This window comes from Pteropus alecto, unplaced genomic scaffold (assembly GCF_000325575.1).
Source record: "Pteropus alecto unplaced genomic scaffold, ASM32557v1 scaffold3, whole genome shotgun sequence".
Classification (NCBI taxonomy): domain Eukaryota; kingdom Metazoa; phylum Chordata; class Mammalia; order Chiroptera; family Pteropodidae; genus Pteropus; species Pteropus alecto.
Genome location: NW_006442484.1, coordinates 56,735,912 through 56,752,294, shown reverse-complemented (window position 1 = coordinate 56,752,294; position 16,383 = coordinate 56,735,912). Strand labels below are relative to the sequence as shown.

The following is a 16,383-nucleotide window of genomic DNA, read 5'->3' as shown; positions in this document are numbered from 1 at the left end:
AAGAGTTGGTTGACAATAATTTTTAATCATACCTTTGGGTAAATAAACTACCAATATTAATAGTGACAAAGAGCAAGATACTCAATTTGATACTCCTGTACTACAAAACAAACAAACAAAAACAAAACTTAGTATATTCCCAAAAGAAGATACTGTATGCAGAAAAAATAAGATACATACACAGAAGATAATTAGCTCTTTAATAAATTCATGGAGATGTATAAACTGGAATTTGCTTTTTATAGCCAGTAAAACTATTTACCAAAAAACAGGTATATTTTTCCAGATTAAGAGGATTGCAAGAAAAGTATGTAGAGGATATATTGAAAGCTTTTTTGCAATAATTTGATCATGACCAATAATTACAACAGAATGACTGGTATAAATTAGGAAGTAAAAATTCAAAAGTAACATATTGTTTACATTATATCATATAAGATGAAAATACAGAGTGACATTAGGTATTGGGGGTAAAGGAGTGGGCTTTGATTTTCCCAAAGAAAATAAAGATTATTGCTTTAAAATTAAAATTCAGTGGTCAGAAGTAACATTAAAATTCTGTCATCATTTCTAAAATTTTAACATTTCTTCACCTTCCATCTTTGATGACATCCTTATTTAGAAAAAGAATTTAACTAAAGTTGTCCTTAAACACAACTTAAATGCCACAGTGTAGGAGAAATTTATTTTTATTTATTCACCACTCATCTGGGAAAAGTTTAATCCAAAAAAATTAGCATTGCATTAGCTTAAGTTTCAAAGCTGGTTAGAACCATTTTGCCACAATTCCCAAGAGATGAATGTGTGAACTGACACAGATGACATCAGCATCTAATTTTCTAAAACTCTCAATAAATGTATTGTTTCCAAGAAAATCAGTAATATGGAAACTGGATCAAAGACAGATCTATTGCCATAAACTATCAAAGCATTTAGATACATCCTCAAATATTCCTATTATTAACTACTTCTAAAAACAATAGCAACAAAATGTGACACTACTAAAAGCCTTCGTTCATAATAAACCAATAAGCCACTAGTCTCTGCGCAGAACAGCAGTGTGGAAGGAAAGAAATAACAACAGAAACATGAAAAATGAGTTCATCATTTTTCTTTTGTAGTTTAAAACGCATTCCAATGAAATTAAAATAAAAATGTGGAAATGCACTGTGATTACAGCCATTATAAGAAAAAAATATTTGAAAGTACTTTTAGAGGACTTATTTTCTTTCTAAATTATACTACTGAACTCAAGTTTAAATCACACAGAAGCTTGCTTTACATTGTACCCATGAGTTGAATTATCAAACAGGAACAACCCTACTGAAATGAACAGATGATTCTAGCAAACCGGAGGCTGTGAGACATACTGACTAAATCCCGTTCCATTTTCCCCTCTGTGGGCACATGGGCGGACTGTATTTCCCAGCTTCCTACGTGGTTAGGCCATGTGAATGGCCAATGAATAAGGCCTGACCTTGCTCTCTCTTCACCTTCCACGGCAACCTTAAAAGCCATGTGTTCCAGTTGTTATAACTATAAGATAGAAGCAGCTTGGCTATGAGTCACCACTTGGAGGAGAAACTCTGAGGAAAGCCATCTGACCAAGTTCACACTCTGCTATCAGTGAGAGACAAACCTTCATTGTGTTATGTCTTGAGACATTTGAAGGCTTGATGACCAAGCATAACCTACCTTATTCTAATATATCCCTATACTCCCTAACTAGATCTCAGACATACCCTATTCTAATATATCCCTATACTCCCTAACTAGATCTCAGACATACTTAGACTATAACCTTGAGCTTCATTTAAGGAAGAAAATTTTATTAGCAACCAGCAGAGAATAGCTGAAGGTTAAAAATAAATATTTCCTGAGTCCCTAACACGTACCTAACACTAGGCCTCCGACATTAAGGTGTGAGTATCCCTGAGCATGTCAGAGATGAGCCTCTGGAGTGTGGGTATAAAAATATTAGAACTTCTGTTTATATGTCTTTATTCATATAAGATCCTAAAAGATCCTATTCTTGTATATATTTTACAACGTACACAATACATTAGGGTGGTATTGCTCGAACCTAACTATAAATAAGCAAATATACCAAATGGATTTTAAGACCACTAACTTTGAAAAAACAAAGTAAGTATAATGCACAGTCCCTGCACAAAAGATGCTTACTCTTATATAAGTCCAATACTTAAATAAGAAACAATAAACTATATAAGATAGTATGCAATAAACTGCCATATAATTGTAACATAATGCACGCTCTGGAAACTAGTGGTAGGGCCACAGGGTCGTATTTTAGGAAGAGGCTTCAAAATGCAGATGTAGCCTGGATACATCTTGAAAAATGAGTGGGATTTGAATATGTGGAGGAGAATGGAGTGAACGGAACAGGAGGCCAGGATACCTGGAAAGAAGGAGAAGCAAAAGAAATAATGGAAGAGACAAGAAGAGGCCAAGAGAAGGCGAGCTTACAACTAACTGATCACTAGCTATAAATTTACACAAACTCTTTGTTTCCACAGCCAAAAATTTCACTTAGGACTGATTATAATTTTATAAGTTCTATTCAAGATCAATGCCAGATAATGCAAACACCAAAGAGAAATACTGAAGTCCCTAAATATAAAAAAAGTGACAAAGATTTTCCAGTTTTAAGATTCATTTATGCTACCGTATCTATGCCTGCAAGAAGTTATAGCATTCATTCATAGATATGATACTATTATAATGAAAATTATGTTACATTATGAAAAGGAAGCAAATGTTCAAAGCATTATACATCATTTTCTATTTGTTTTAGGAACAATGCCCAACAGACACCCATACCCATTTCCACACTTCCTCCTTCCTCATACCCACGTTCCAGGTAAATGAGTAACCAGATAGCAATGACTCACTCATATCAAGTAATCTGAAATAGCTACATGTGTTCATTTTATAATTTATGTCTTAACATCTTTATACTTCGGTAACATTTTTCTTTAATACATTTCTCTGACCTCGGATGGGATTCTGCTATTTCGAATACCCTTCTTTTTATCCATAATGCTATTCACATGAGCAAATTATGTATAAGCCTCTGCTATTAATAAAGGTCAAGGCAGTTATAAATATAAAAAGCAGCAACACTGTAGGACGGAATGTGAAATAGGGTATATGAGTGTGAGAATATCTTTTGAAAGCAATCGAAGCGATGGCTTAAAAACTTGCAATTCCTAAAGAAACATTCGAGAGCCCTTAGCGACCTATGCTTCATGAAAATATATAAGATAAAAGTGGAAATAGACCCCACCAGTGGCCATTTAAGGCCATTTAAGGTCTCAACCTAAGAGTATGTATCCATGTGTTTCCCAAAGATAAAGGTCAATGGTGCAAACCAGTCAAATTTTCCCTCCCTCCAGGTAATTTCCAATTTTCTGCTGTAGAGGTGGACTGAAGGAAAAAGATTAGTAGAAAATGTATATATTCTAACATTCCTCTATTGCTAAATTTTTGTGAAATTAGGCTAAGCCGTCTATAAGGTTTAGGATTCCTAATATAATTGAAGATATTCTTTTGCGACCTCAAGCTGACCTCCCATGCACCCAGACATTGAACACTAATCTCCCAAGGGGAAGGCTTCATATCCAAAAGACAGAGCATCTTTTGTAGAAGTCAATAATGGCTGAAAATCAGTATACTGTGTACTAAACGTTCCCCTCCCGAATAACATTATGATTCATCACCAATAGCAACTAAAAGTTCTGTCATAACATCTGTTTACACTTATAAGTCACTTCAATATTCAGTTATTCACCAATCATTCATTAAAACACTGCATTTATACATATACACATTTAGGCATATTTAAAAAGTCTGAAAATGTTTTCCAGTTGGGGACTGAAAATGAAAGATTGGCTATTTTTCCAGATACATTGGCTTGTAATGTTGAGTAATGCCCTCATCCCAAACTCTCCTCCTAACACTTTAGAGTAACCTTCATAATCCTTCAATCCTCCCAATGATTCAAGTAGACTGGTATTTGAATGTTCTACATATCCCTCAAACACCTTTTCCCCTTCTTAACACCCTGGTTCACTGTGCCATGGCCACACTAGTCTTTTGCTTTATCTTCAATTTAGCTAGCTATTACATTACAGCAGCCGCCTATTTCTAGGATTCCTTCTTTAAGACTCAACACAGATGGCACCTTTGAAATCTCTGAACCCACCGTTTTTTTGCACTTCCATCTTATTCCCTGATATTACAAGTATGCTATTACATTAAAATGACCTGTTTATGTAGCCATTCCTCTCTCCCCCGAACTGGCCTAAAGATGCTTGAAAACAAAGACCACGTGTGTCTTCTACACACAATTTCTAACAAATAGTAGGTCTCCAAAATTTATTCATTTATTCATTCATTCATCTACTTAACAAATATTTATGGAGTGGCTGCTATGTGCCAGGCATTGTTCTAATCGCTGTGGATATATGGATATGTGAAATCAACAAAGCCCGTGCACTCATGGAGATGACATTCTAGTATAGGAGACAAACGATAAAGGCATAAACAAATGAACACCTAATGAAATGTCAGATAATGATTAATGAAAAAAAGTATGAAGAAAAAGTAAAGTAGTCTAAGGGATGGCGAGTGACTGGGGCAGAGACTGCTATTTTAGGTAGTGTAACCACTGATAGTTAAGATATTTCCTAACTGAAGTGAGAGAACAAGTCAGCTCCAAGATGAGGGACGAGTGATACAGAACATCTGGCATGTCAGGAGCAGCAAGACCAGCATGGCTGGAGCAAAGGGGTGAGAAATAACAGAAACGGTCAGACGGCCAGTGCTCACAATCCAAGTGGAGCCTTGCAGGTCACACATGAGCCACTACAGGTTTCTGAGCAGCAGAGGAAAACAACCCAATGGGCATCTTTAAGAAGGCTCACTTTAGCCAGCAGCCATAACATTTATGGAGAAAAGACAATGAGGAAGGGAGGTAGGGTATAGGAGAAGGAGACAATAGTAGAGTTGAAGCAAGGAGACCAGTTAGGAGGCTATCACAATAATCTAAGCAAAAGAAGGTGGCGGTTTGGATAAGCATGGCGGCAGCGGAGGTGATGAGACTAGGATGCTCATAGAAAGATGGAGCCAACAGTATCCGATGGTGGGTGAGAGAGAGAAGGAAGAATAGGTTTGTGGCATGAGCAGCCAAAAGATGGTGTAGCCACTGACCCACATGAGAAAAAGGAGAGGGGGTGGGGCAACCCAAAGTCTGGTCTGAAGCATACTAAAGTTTGAGACGCATTCTCACCACCCAAGGTGATGCTGAAGAGCTGAAGGTAGCTGAAGCTCGGGGGAGAGGTCCATCTGGAGACCTAAATCTGGGGATATCAGCAGATAGAGGACTTTAAAACCCACATGTAAGTAGAACCTATCGAGGAGGAAAGAAAAGGGCCTCAGAGCTGAGCCCTCGAACTCCCAGCATTCAAAGGTAGAGAGGAAAAGCCTCATCCAGCGGAGGCTGCAGATGGAGCAGCCGATGGGCTAAGGGAAAGCATGAAAATGTGGTGGCCAGAAAGCCAAATTTAAAAAAAGGATGTAAGGCAGGAATTGGTCAAACTGTCAAATGGTACTGATAGCTAAAGAAGAGGAGGATTCAAAATCAACTACTGGATTTGATAACATGGAGGTCACAGATGATCCTGAAAAGAACGGTGTTGTGGCAAAGGAAGATTAAAAAATGTCTGATTAGAGTGAGTTTACTAAAGAAACGGAGACAAACTAAAGACAAGTACATGCAACTTTCTCAAAGAGTTTTATAATAGGGGAGAGGAATGGTGTGATAGCTAGGAGACGTGGAATCGAGAGAAATGTTATAGCATCTATGCTGGTGCGAATGGAAGGGGGAGAAGAAAAGGTTGGTGAAACAGTGGAGAGGAGAGAATAACAGAGCAATGTCCTAAGGACACAAGAAGAGCTGGATGGGATCCAGGGCACACGTGCAGGGGCTGAGTGAGAGGGGAGCTGGAGAGTTGAGTCTTTATGACACTCAGCATTCATTGAACTGACCTACCTTTAAGACATTTCTTGGGAAAAGGAGGTCCACTAATTCAGGTTTCTAGGACACCACACAGAAACTCCAACATTAACCTGGCTCCGGGAAGCTAACGTTCAAGTTTTTCACAGCAAGCTTCCTATGCCTTCTTAAGAAAGATGTATGCACATGTCCATTATCTGTGGTATAATAAGAAAAATATTTGGTCTTTGTCTCTGGTTCCTGGCACAGAGCTCCTAAAAACTTTGGAATTTCCTGAGCAATAAGAAATGTCTTTTGTTATTCATAACAAGCCCCTTTCACCCACACCTGAGTTTATGCTAGTGAGGTCACTCAAGGGTGACCCCTAGATAGTTTCAGGTTGGGGGCTGGTCACCAGAAAGACCAAATTCATGATTACAAAGTGGAAATCTTCGGTCCCACCTCCCCACTGCCTAGAAGGGAGGTGGGGGCTGCAGATTAGGTTATAAAAACTCTGAACAAGGAGATTCGAGGAGCTTCTGTGTTGGTGAAGGCACTGATGTGCTGAGAGGTTGGCGTGCCCAGGGAGGGCATGCCATATTTCTCCCCCACACTTTGTCCGATACATCTCTTCCATTTGTCTCTTCCTGAGTTGTATCCTTTATAATAAGCCAGTAAATGTAAGTGTTTTGAGTTCTAGGAGTCGTTCTAGCAAATTACTGAACCTGAGGAGAATTGCAGCAACCCCAAAATTTGTAGTCAGCTAGGGAGAAGTATGGGTAGCCTAAGCATTCCATTTGCATTTGTTTTATGTCTTTTTATGTTAGATGTAAGCCCAACAGGGCCGAGATTTTGCCCAGTACCCGCCCTAGCATCTGTAGCATGGCAGGCACTCAAGTAGCATATGCTCAAATGACTGAATTGACAGTGTTCCCTCTGATGGGAAAATTATTTCCTGGGCCTAGAATCCTATTCCTTATCTATGCAGCAAAATCATCCTTCAAGACCTGAACTGTCCCATCTAGCTCCTCAGGCAGGGCTGAACACCTCCACGACACTCCCATAGCACCTTATCTACAGGGGATACACACTTCCACAAGTACAAGGGGGCACTATTAATAATTACGCTGGTACGACAGGAATGGCCAGGGCTGTCCAGGGCAAACCAGAACATGTGCTTATTCTACACCTCCCGCCTTTCTCATGGCCGTTCTCTCCTTTCTGCAGTTATTTACTTATTGGCCTGTCTCCACACCAGGTTGTGGATCCTTAAGGACAAATTCATCTTTGTATCCCCAGCAACTCACACATATTGTGGATGCTTGATAATGTTGATCAAATGAATGAACAATCACTTCCACGTGGAGATTTGGAATCCCTGAGATGGGCTAAAGCAGGGAGGAAGGCACACCCTGGAGTGGGGACAGCAATAAGCCCCCTTCCTGTGGATGGTACTCCAGGGCCTTTTCCCCTTTGCATGGATTTCTGGCCCGTGACAGCCTCCGTCCCCACTCCCGGTTCCCCAGTCTCCTAAGCCTGGGCCCCTGTGCTTTACTGAATGAACTCTGTTTCTATTATCCCTCACTTTGCTGATTTCCCCAGACTCAATCAGAAACAGTATTTGCCAGCCCCTGTTTAGACAAAGTCCGCATAGCTCCCTTTGCCCCACCTATCCAGTCCTACTGCCACAGAAGTCCAGACAGCAGACCATGGCAATGGGTCTTATTTCAACAACGAAGGGGGTGCCCCTCCCCCATCCACCCTGAACACACCCTCCCTGGTCAGGGCTCCCCATGTGGGTTCCAAGTATAGTTCTCTTTGTCAGTGATGAAGTGTTAGACTCATTCTTTTCGGGACTGAGGTCTCAGTGCCACTTCTTTGGATGAAATGAATCTCTTCTAGACTGTTGTAGAATTTCTCAGGGCCTGCCAAAGACCTGTAACATTTCTGGCAGGAAGCAACCTATTTTACTGAGAATCAAACTTTTTCCCTTAAGACTGTATATCATTGAAATAATCGTGTGTGCTGGTATGAATGTATGTGTGTTTGGCTTTACAAACAGCCTTTTCAAAATAAATTTCTTTCAAGTCTGAGATGTGCATTTTGTGAGAAGTGATATAAATTCTAATTAGGGATCTAGAAATGGGGATTATGAGGCCTCGCAGACATACAGAAACACTTTTCATTAATAAACATATTCTTATATCACAATGATTTTCATGATAAAAACATTATGGTGACACAGAATCGACCTTTCAATTTTAAAATCGTCATCATCTGAAAGAGAAATTAGCTGAGGTCTCTTTCTGCCAAGAGTATATATTCTGGAGGGGAAAAAACTGTTTTGAGAATAGCCCCAATAAAGCAATAGCCTGAGAATAAGAGTTTAAGAGTCAAAGGCAGTAAATTCAGTTCAAAAAGGAGCTTTGTAAAAGCTGAATACGTACTAGACCCAGAAGTATTTCTTACCCAGCCAAAGGAAGCTTGCAATTTAACAGCCATCCTTCACCACCATACCGCCATTGCACTGCTAATATGAAACCAGTCTCTCTAAATCAAGAAGTTTTCCAATCCATAATTTTTCAGAATCAAGTAAGTACCTTCCAAGGCTGAAAGCAAACAGGGTGATTGCCTTCTATTTGTTTTGACCTACTGACAGTCAGCCAGAAAAGGAAAATGGTCAATTTAACTCTTTTCAAGATGGTGTCATTCCATTTGAGATGTTAATTTAAGGTATCTAAACTGGAGAGTAAGACAGAGCTCAGATCCCCTCCTGAACAAGTTTACTCAGGTAGATAGAGACCTAAGCCGATGCAGACTTCCAGACCACAGTCTATTGGCTATTGACTTAAACTGCCTGACAGAATATGGCTCGAAGATGTTTTCTAAGAATACTATTTAATTTAATTTTGTCTTTCACAAAAGCTTCCCTCCCTTTGCTCTACCCTTTTCCCTCTTAATGGTTTGAACAATGTTGGTTTCTATATACCTAAGTTTGAGAATTGTCTCCCTTACAAAGACAAGAAATTTATCTGCTTTGTTCACTACTGTTGTTCAGTGCCTAAAAAGGAGGATGGTAAGCTCTCAATAAATATTCGCTCAGTAAATTAGTAACTTTTCTAAAGCAGTAAGTAGAAAGAATGCTAGATGGGAAAGCATAAAATCTTTTTCTGCAAGTGGTTTTTTGGGAGGTACTGGATCAATTTGAGGCTCAGCTATTCCAAAAGTGAAATAGAAAAATAATACGAGTCTCAGTGAGAGGGCATTACATCATCTCTCTCTCCTCCTATCCCCTTTCTCTCTCACTCCTTGAGAAAGCACTTTCATAATACAAGCAACCTCTCCGAGAATTTAGGATCTAGCTGTCACAAAAGATCTCAATGAAAAATAAAATTTTATTCACAGAATGTCGACTATGCTGTAGAAAAAAATACTGGTAAGACAAAAGGGACAACACCTGGGTCTTCCACCCTGGATGGACCCATATCCTAAACTCTGGACACAGCCAACCATGGCGCTTATACATTTTGAGATGTAACCAGAAATGTTCTTTATGATATTTATCTGGTTCACCTTGAGCGAGGTAAAGTGATAACAGGATTAGCAGAGACTCAAAACACACAAGCATTGTAGCAACATCATTCTATGGCCAACAGCATGTGGTCTTGCAAAAATCAGTCTGGCACAAATTTAGGGGTCAGAGGTTCCCTAGAGACAGAGGGCTGAGGTCTGGACAACTGATAAGAAGAGCACTATCCAAATCTTCCCGTTAATTACTTTCCCATTCTTAGGTGAGAGTAGCCAGAAATTTTTCAAAGCTTTAAGCCATTTTTCTCAGTTTTCAAATTTGTTGCAAGGTTTTTCATTTACTAAAATGGAAAGACTGCTTGCTTCAAAATTGTGCTTGTAATTCCTACGAGCCGCCACATTACATCCTCATCTAAGGAGACATTTCCCGCTGGCTCCTGGGCTGTGACCGCCAGAAGAGATTACTGGCAGGGGCCACCACACACCCTTCTAGTGGCAAGTTCCCTCCACTCGGCACTTCATATAATTAGATGGTAAGTGTTCTACATTACGAATAAATTGAACCTGAACACTCAGTGTTGAAGCGTACCATAAAAATAACACTTTAGCTTGCTTTTCATAAAAATGTGAATTTTCACTATACTGCATGAAGTTTTGAATAAACTCTGAAAATATCTTAGCAAGAATAGTTTGACTTCATTGAATTGTCACAGACAAGATAACACCAGGAAAATGTAATGAAAAATTATTTAAAAAGCCTCTTTTGTTCTGTAGTTATTGAGCTCTTAAGAGATCACAAAGATGAGCAGAATAAAGTCCCTGATCTATAGAAGTTTCCACCTCATTAAAGAGGATGACACCAAAACGAAATTAACCATACAGTAAGAAAGATTGTATGTAAGATCACATGAGTGGTTCTGATAACTCAAAGGCAAAAAAAGTCATTGTGTATTAGGCTAGGACTGATCACCCCTTTAACCCTAGGAGGCTGGCGGGGTTTTAACAGTAGAGATGGGTATTGAGATGAAAGAGATAGAAAGGAAAAGATGTGAAAGGCTGTGACTCAAAAGGAGGCTTCAAGAAGGAGCTTAGTGGTGTTTAGGGCCAGAGAAGAGAGCTAAGGCTGGACTATGGAGAACTTAAACACTAAGCCAAGGAATTTGGAGTTCAATCAAATAGGAACAGGGAGCCCAGGAAGGTTTCTGGGAAGGAACGTAGCATGATCTGATTTTATCCACTGGTGATAAGCTATATCTAGTGCTGCAAAGGCAAAAGGCGATCATCCAAGGAAAGGGCAGTGGAGTTAGTAACTAAAAGATCAGAAAGCGTATTGTCATGGTGCTATCCTAACTGGGTGAATAAAGATTAAATACTTCAATTATTTACCTCATCTCTTCCCTATCATTCTTTCCTATTTATCAAGTTTGGTGATCTGAGGCAGTTCTCCATGAATGTAGTTACTGAGTAGTCTGAAATGTACTAAGTCCTCACTGGAATAGACTCCAAAAAAAAAAAAAAAATCCTTACGTGCAAAGAATTTAAAAATCACACTGGAAAGATGTCATCCATGCCACCTAGTGGAGCCCTTATTTCTCTGGCGCATGCCACCAGATGACACCACACTCAAGGTGTGGCTCCAAACGGAAAGGGAGTAGGGGATTGGGGAAGAAGGGAGCAGGAGGGCACGACGACATGAAACTATTTTTGACTAGGAATATAAGTAAGAAACCACTGTTGACTTTCACTTCACTCATTTATATATACATTTCCACTATTTGAAAGTCATGTATTTACATGGAATGTAAACATTTTTCAATTGTCCATAATGTAAAGAAAGATAATTTCTGGACACCTTCAAAATCACATGAGCTATAGATAAAGGAACTATCTGGATGTTTTTGCAGACTAACAGTAAACAACCAATCAAATTAAATCCCAAATGTACTCTGAGATAAATTAATTGGCAAAATTTTCAAAGTATATGGTCTGAGCAGCTGCTCAAGTTCTTTTTTATTTAAACTGAAACCAAATTCTTGAAACAGTTACAGTTAGAATGCATCGAAAGTCATCTTATCTTATTATATTGCAAAAATCCTATTTGAGAATGTCAGGCTGGATGTTAATAGGGAACCTAGCAGCTTTGACCTTGTTCCAGAAACTATCAAAGATGGATGGACATTTACAAAGAATGATGCAGGAAAATGCATTAAAGGAAGTGAAAGTGTCTTACCACGGAAGAGAAAGAGTGGTGAGAAAGGACAGGTTAGAATGTTGGAAAGGTGTCCCATATACCTCATTATTACATAAGTATTATAATCATCACTGTTAACAGCAGCAGCTATCCTTTACCATAGAGTTATAGCAGATTCCATGCTAAGTGCTGTACATATAACAGATAATTGCATTACCTAGATATCTACGAGATGTTTATCCCTCATAAAAATCCTATGAGTCAATAATTATTTTCCCATTGAACAGACCAAATTATTTAACTTCTGCATTGAAGTTTTTCTAGTAATTTGCTCAAGATTACGTAGCTTGTAAATGGAAGACTTAAGACTCAAACCTAAGTTCTGTTGAATATACTTTGAACACTTACTGACTTCCAGGTGCTAAGAATGTTATGGTGAGCAAAAGCTGGCAGGTGAAGCTGACATGAATCAATCCCATAAAGCAATGTTAAACTTTAACTGTGACAAGTGCAGTAGATCTGACCTTGGCAGGGAGAGGGTGAAGGACAGTTCTTTCCTGAGGAGTTCTAATACAATCTGAGATCTAAAGGAAGAACATGAGTTGCCTTGGGTAAAAGGGAGGGGAAAGTATTCCAGGCAGAAGGCACAGTATATGCAAAGATGATGTGGTGGGAAGGAGTGTGGTAAGGGCTGAAAGAACAAAGTGGGATGGGAGGAGGATGTAACGTGAATCTAGCAAATTCATTAAGTAAAACTATCTCTTACATCCCATGCAGTGTTTTACAGACCATGGTAAAATGGTTTTGTCTTTATCCTCAGCACACTGGAAATTTATTTTATTTTATTGCTGGTTGGGGTTTTTTCCTTGGGGGTCAAGGAGGTGAACTAAGGTAGCAGTGTCATGCAGCCTCTTACAGGAATCTTTCAGGAGCAAAGAGAAAAATGGATATTCCAAAGCATAAAGTTCTATGTTCTAGAGTAGACATCTATTATGTATCTAAACATCCTTAAGTAGAAATTTGTGCTGCAAATGGAAGAAGAGCATGCAATCTCTGGAGAAAAATGGAGGCAGAGCTAAGGTTATCTTGGAGGGCTCGGAGTGCAGGAACACAGGTGATTCAAGGGTAGCAGGATGGAAGTGCATGGTAAGAGGCCCTCACAGGAAAATGGCAGAACCCACTTCCAGGTGAGAGGCACAGCAAATGACTGTTTTACACCCCAGCTCCCTATCCACAAGCTGTGTGGCTCTGGAAAAATCACGTCTTTCTTTGACAATTTCCCCATTTGTAATAGTATCTGCATCACAGAATTATTTTGAGAATGACATGAGTTATGATAAATGTCAAGTACTGAGAGCTATACCTGCACAATGTAAGTACTCAATAAATACAAGCCATTATTATTATTATTGTGAAGGATCAAAAAATGTGATAAGCAGTTAAGGAAAGAAAAACATTTGTAAATATACATCTAAGAAAATATGTTCTCCAACTTGAATGTACATAAGAATCACCTGGAAAGCTTGTGAAAAATGTAGATTCCTGGCTTCTTAGAGGTAAAGCCTAGGAAACTAGATTTTCATAAGCTCCTAGGGGATTCTGACACAGCTGATTCAAGCATCTTACTTTGAGAAGTAAAGTTCAAGGCCTAGAATTTAAAATAAATATTCAGGCATCAAATAAAGTATTTCATTGCAGGGACTTAACTATAGGGACAACTTTATAAAACAAAATTCAGATTTTATTTTTGGTAAGGGAAAATGAAGCACAATCACTTGCAAAATCTATTTCTAGAAGTATACTAAATAATCAGAATACGTTTGGTAAAATATAATGTTTAGTTTTTAATAACGATTTCACAAATCATTTAAATCTGTAGTTTCAAAAATGTCAGTATATGCTACATTATGAAGAGAAAACTAAAATAAACATCTGGACAGTGGTATATATGTTCTTTAATTATTATCTTTTATTTTCTATCAAAATTAATAGAGCCCATCTTCAATCATGCAGAGAAAATTATTTTCTGCTAGGACACAACTAAAACTCTGCAGGTTCTTTCACTTTAGTTCAAGGTTAGTCAACTGTGACACTACGTAATTGTTGTAGCTTATTATTTAGAGTAATTATTTACACTAACAAGTGACCTTCTTTGGAAAAATCAAACAAGTGACTAAGTTCAGGGAAGGTGAAATCACTGGCCTCATGCACACATGTGATGAACAATGTCCAAAGAGATTATAAACTCAAGGTATTATTTATTCCTTTTGCTCAAAAAACCATTACACAACCAATACTTGGGATCCTTCTTAACCCAACAAGAGTATAAAAATGTTGCTTGGGCTCTTGATAATAAACAATGCACATTCCTGTTTTATTTGCAAAAATAATTAGCAGCAGCTGCTACTTACATAGAATTTTTAACAGAAAATATTTTACATACTGAACCCAAGTATTTCAGAACTTAAAGAGCCTGACGCCAAATGAAGTATTCTCCCTTTTTTAAATTAAAAATAAGGCATGACAATTAACTTCTACATTCCTTCATCTAATTTTTAAAAAACGTCTAAAACATTTTCCTGTGACTCAAAGAAGACAGCTGGACACATATGTCAACTAAATGTCTCTGGAGAGAAGGGAAAACTTAATGTTTTAACACCATACTCACATGTGAGGGCTCAGTTCATAAAAATTTCTATTTCTGTAATCTTCCACTTTTTCTGGTGAATAAATGGGTAACGACCGGTATGGGTTAACGGATATAACCACGCTTCCAATGTATGTCTGCAAAAGAAAGAGTAAAATATATACATTTGTATGCAGAATGTCTTTTAACATCTTAAATTATAGTGCTGCATGGTTTCATCTTTTTAAAAACAACACTAGTTCTACTTGGCCATTCATTTTCTACTTTTTCAAGAACACTTTATATCTCTGAAGACAGATAGTTAATAATGTTGATTCATTTTACCGATAAATGAAAAGCATAGATTTATACATTGAAAATACTTTTCAGAATAAATCTCTAGGTTAATTTATGATCCTGAATAACAGTTCTCCAAAGCTCCGTGACTTGCCAAAAATTTTGTCACCAACCACTGCTAAGTGTGAGCAAGAGTTATACTTTCCCTGATTCCACTTAGAACTGGTGTTTCCTTCTCTAGTCTTCATCCTCCTGTTTTCAGGCTTCGGTAATCCAGGACTTCCCCTCCTCCCTACCCACATCCATACCTATCAAACCAATAGGTATACTGCCCTTTCACCAACCTGTCAATCTCTACAATGGGCTCAGACCACATGCAATTCACAGTCATCCCTTGGGCATTCAAACAACATAATTTCATATTTTAGCTAATGTACTGAAACATCAGAATTTAAATGTACTTTCTAAAGGAGAATACATCTAACGTCAAATTTAAATTTAATGTAGAATTTAAATGTGCTTCCGGAAGCATTAATACTATATTTCAGCAGACATTAAACTCCTCACATTACAAACCAGAACACTATCTTCCTTTTCATTTCGATCTTAAATTTCTGGCAGCAGGAGTTGGTTTAGTTCATTTTGTACAAAGATTGGCACAATGCCACAAGCAAAAGTCACTTAACTGTAACTCATCTTAGCTGCTCCATTTTTTGTTTCAGTTTCAACATCATAATGATGTGGGGAGAGGGAAGATGATAACAAAACTATATAAGTAATAAAAATTTTCAAAGAAAAAGGTTTTTCTAGTATTGCCACCACTGGATTCAAGGAGGTTGTCAGTCTTTCTAGAAAATTAAACAGAATAGAAAGCAATACAGAAAATTTTCCAGTGATTTTTTTTTTCAAACATGGGTCACAATTATTTTAATTATAAAAGACTTTTCCCCAAAACCTGGAAAACTAAACAGGTCTTTTTATACACAATTTCATCCTATAAGAACATAATCTTATAAAGAGTAGATAAGAATACTGCTGTGAAAAAACAAAAAAACAAACAAAAAAAACAACTCTATTCCCATGCAACATGTAAAAACAAACAAAACAAAACAAAACAAAAAAACAACTCTATTCCCATGCAACATTTTGCATTTATTTCTGACATTCTGTCACTAGGATCCAATGAATCTGGCCTGACAAGAGATGACTCCAAGTTTCCTGACTTATCCCACTTAGACAAGACTTTTTCAAGGTTTCTCCATACTCCCACCCACCTGGGCAAGTAGATAGGAGATACTAGAGACTAACTGACTGACTGAATTGCTTCTACCTAATTTACTAGAATTAGTTACATTGGTATATGAAAAATAATGATTGGTTATTCTTTTAACATCTGTTGACTAAAAGATCAGTCTTCTCTAGTAGAAAAGTACAAGAATATTTCTTTTTAGGTAATTTCTTGAATACAGTAATCAATATAACTATTTGCTGTTAGCAAAAAGGCAATTATCAAGTTGCTCTTTAAAACCAAACTTCATAGTGGCTAAATTCTTGATAAAAATCTGCCTCTGTGGCATTCTTGCATAGAGAACAAACTCTGCTCTCAAACCCAAAATCAAAAGCTACACCACCAAGTCATGAGTTTCCCTTTGTTACTTGTCGCTTTTATACATACTGAATTATGCACGTTTTCCCCCCCAGCAATCTCCCTACAATAAATATTTG

General features: G+C 37.9%; 1 protein-coding gene across 1 annotated transcript in view; it reads right to left on the bottom strand.

Moving 5' to 3' along the window:
* MYO1B (myosin IB) overlaps nt 1-16,383 on the bottom strand; it is a 160,013-nt gene that overhangs the window by 99,218 nt on the left and 44,412 nt on the right. The window contains 1 exon segment of the mRNA XM_015596757.2: nt 14,404-14,519. Within this exon segment, the coding sequence (XP_015452243.1) occupies nt 14,404-14,519 (116 nt within the window).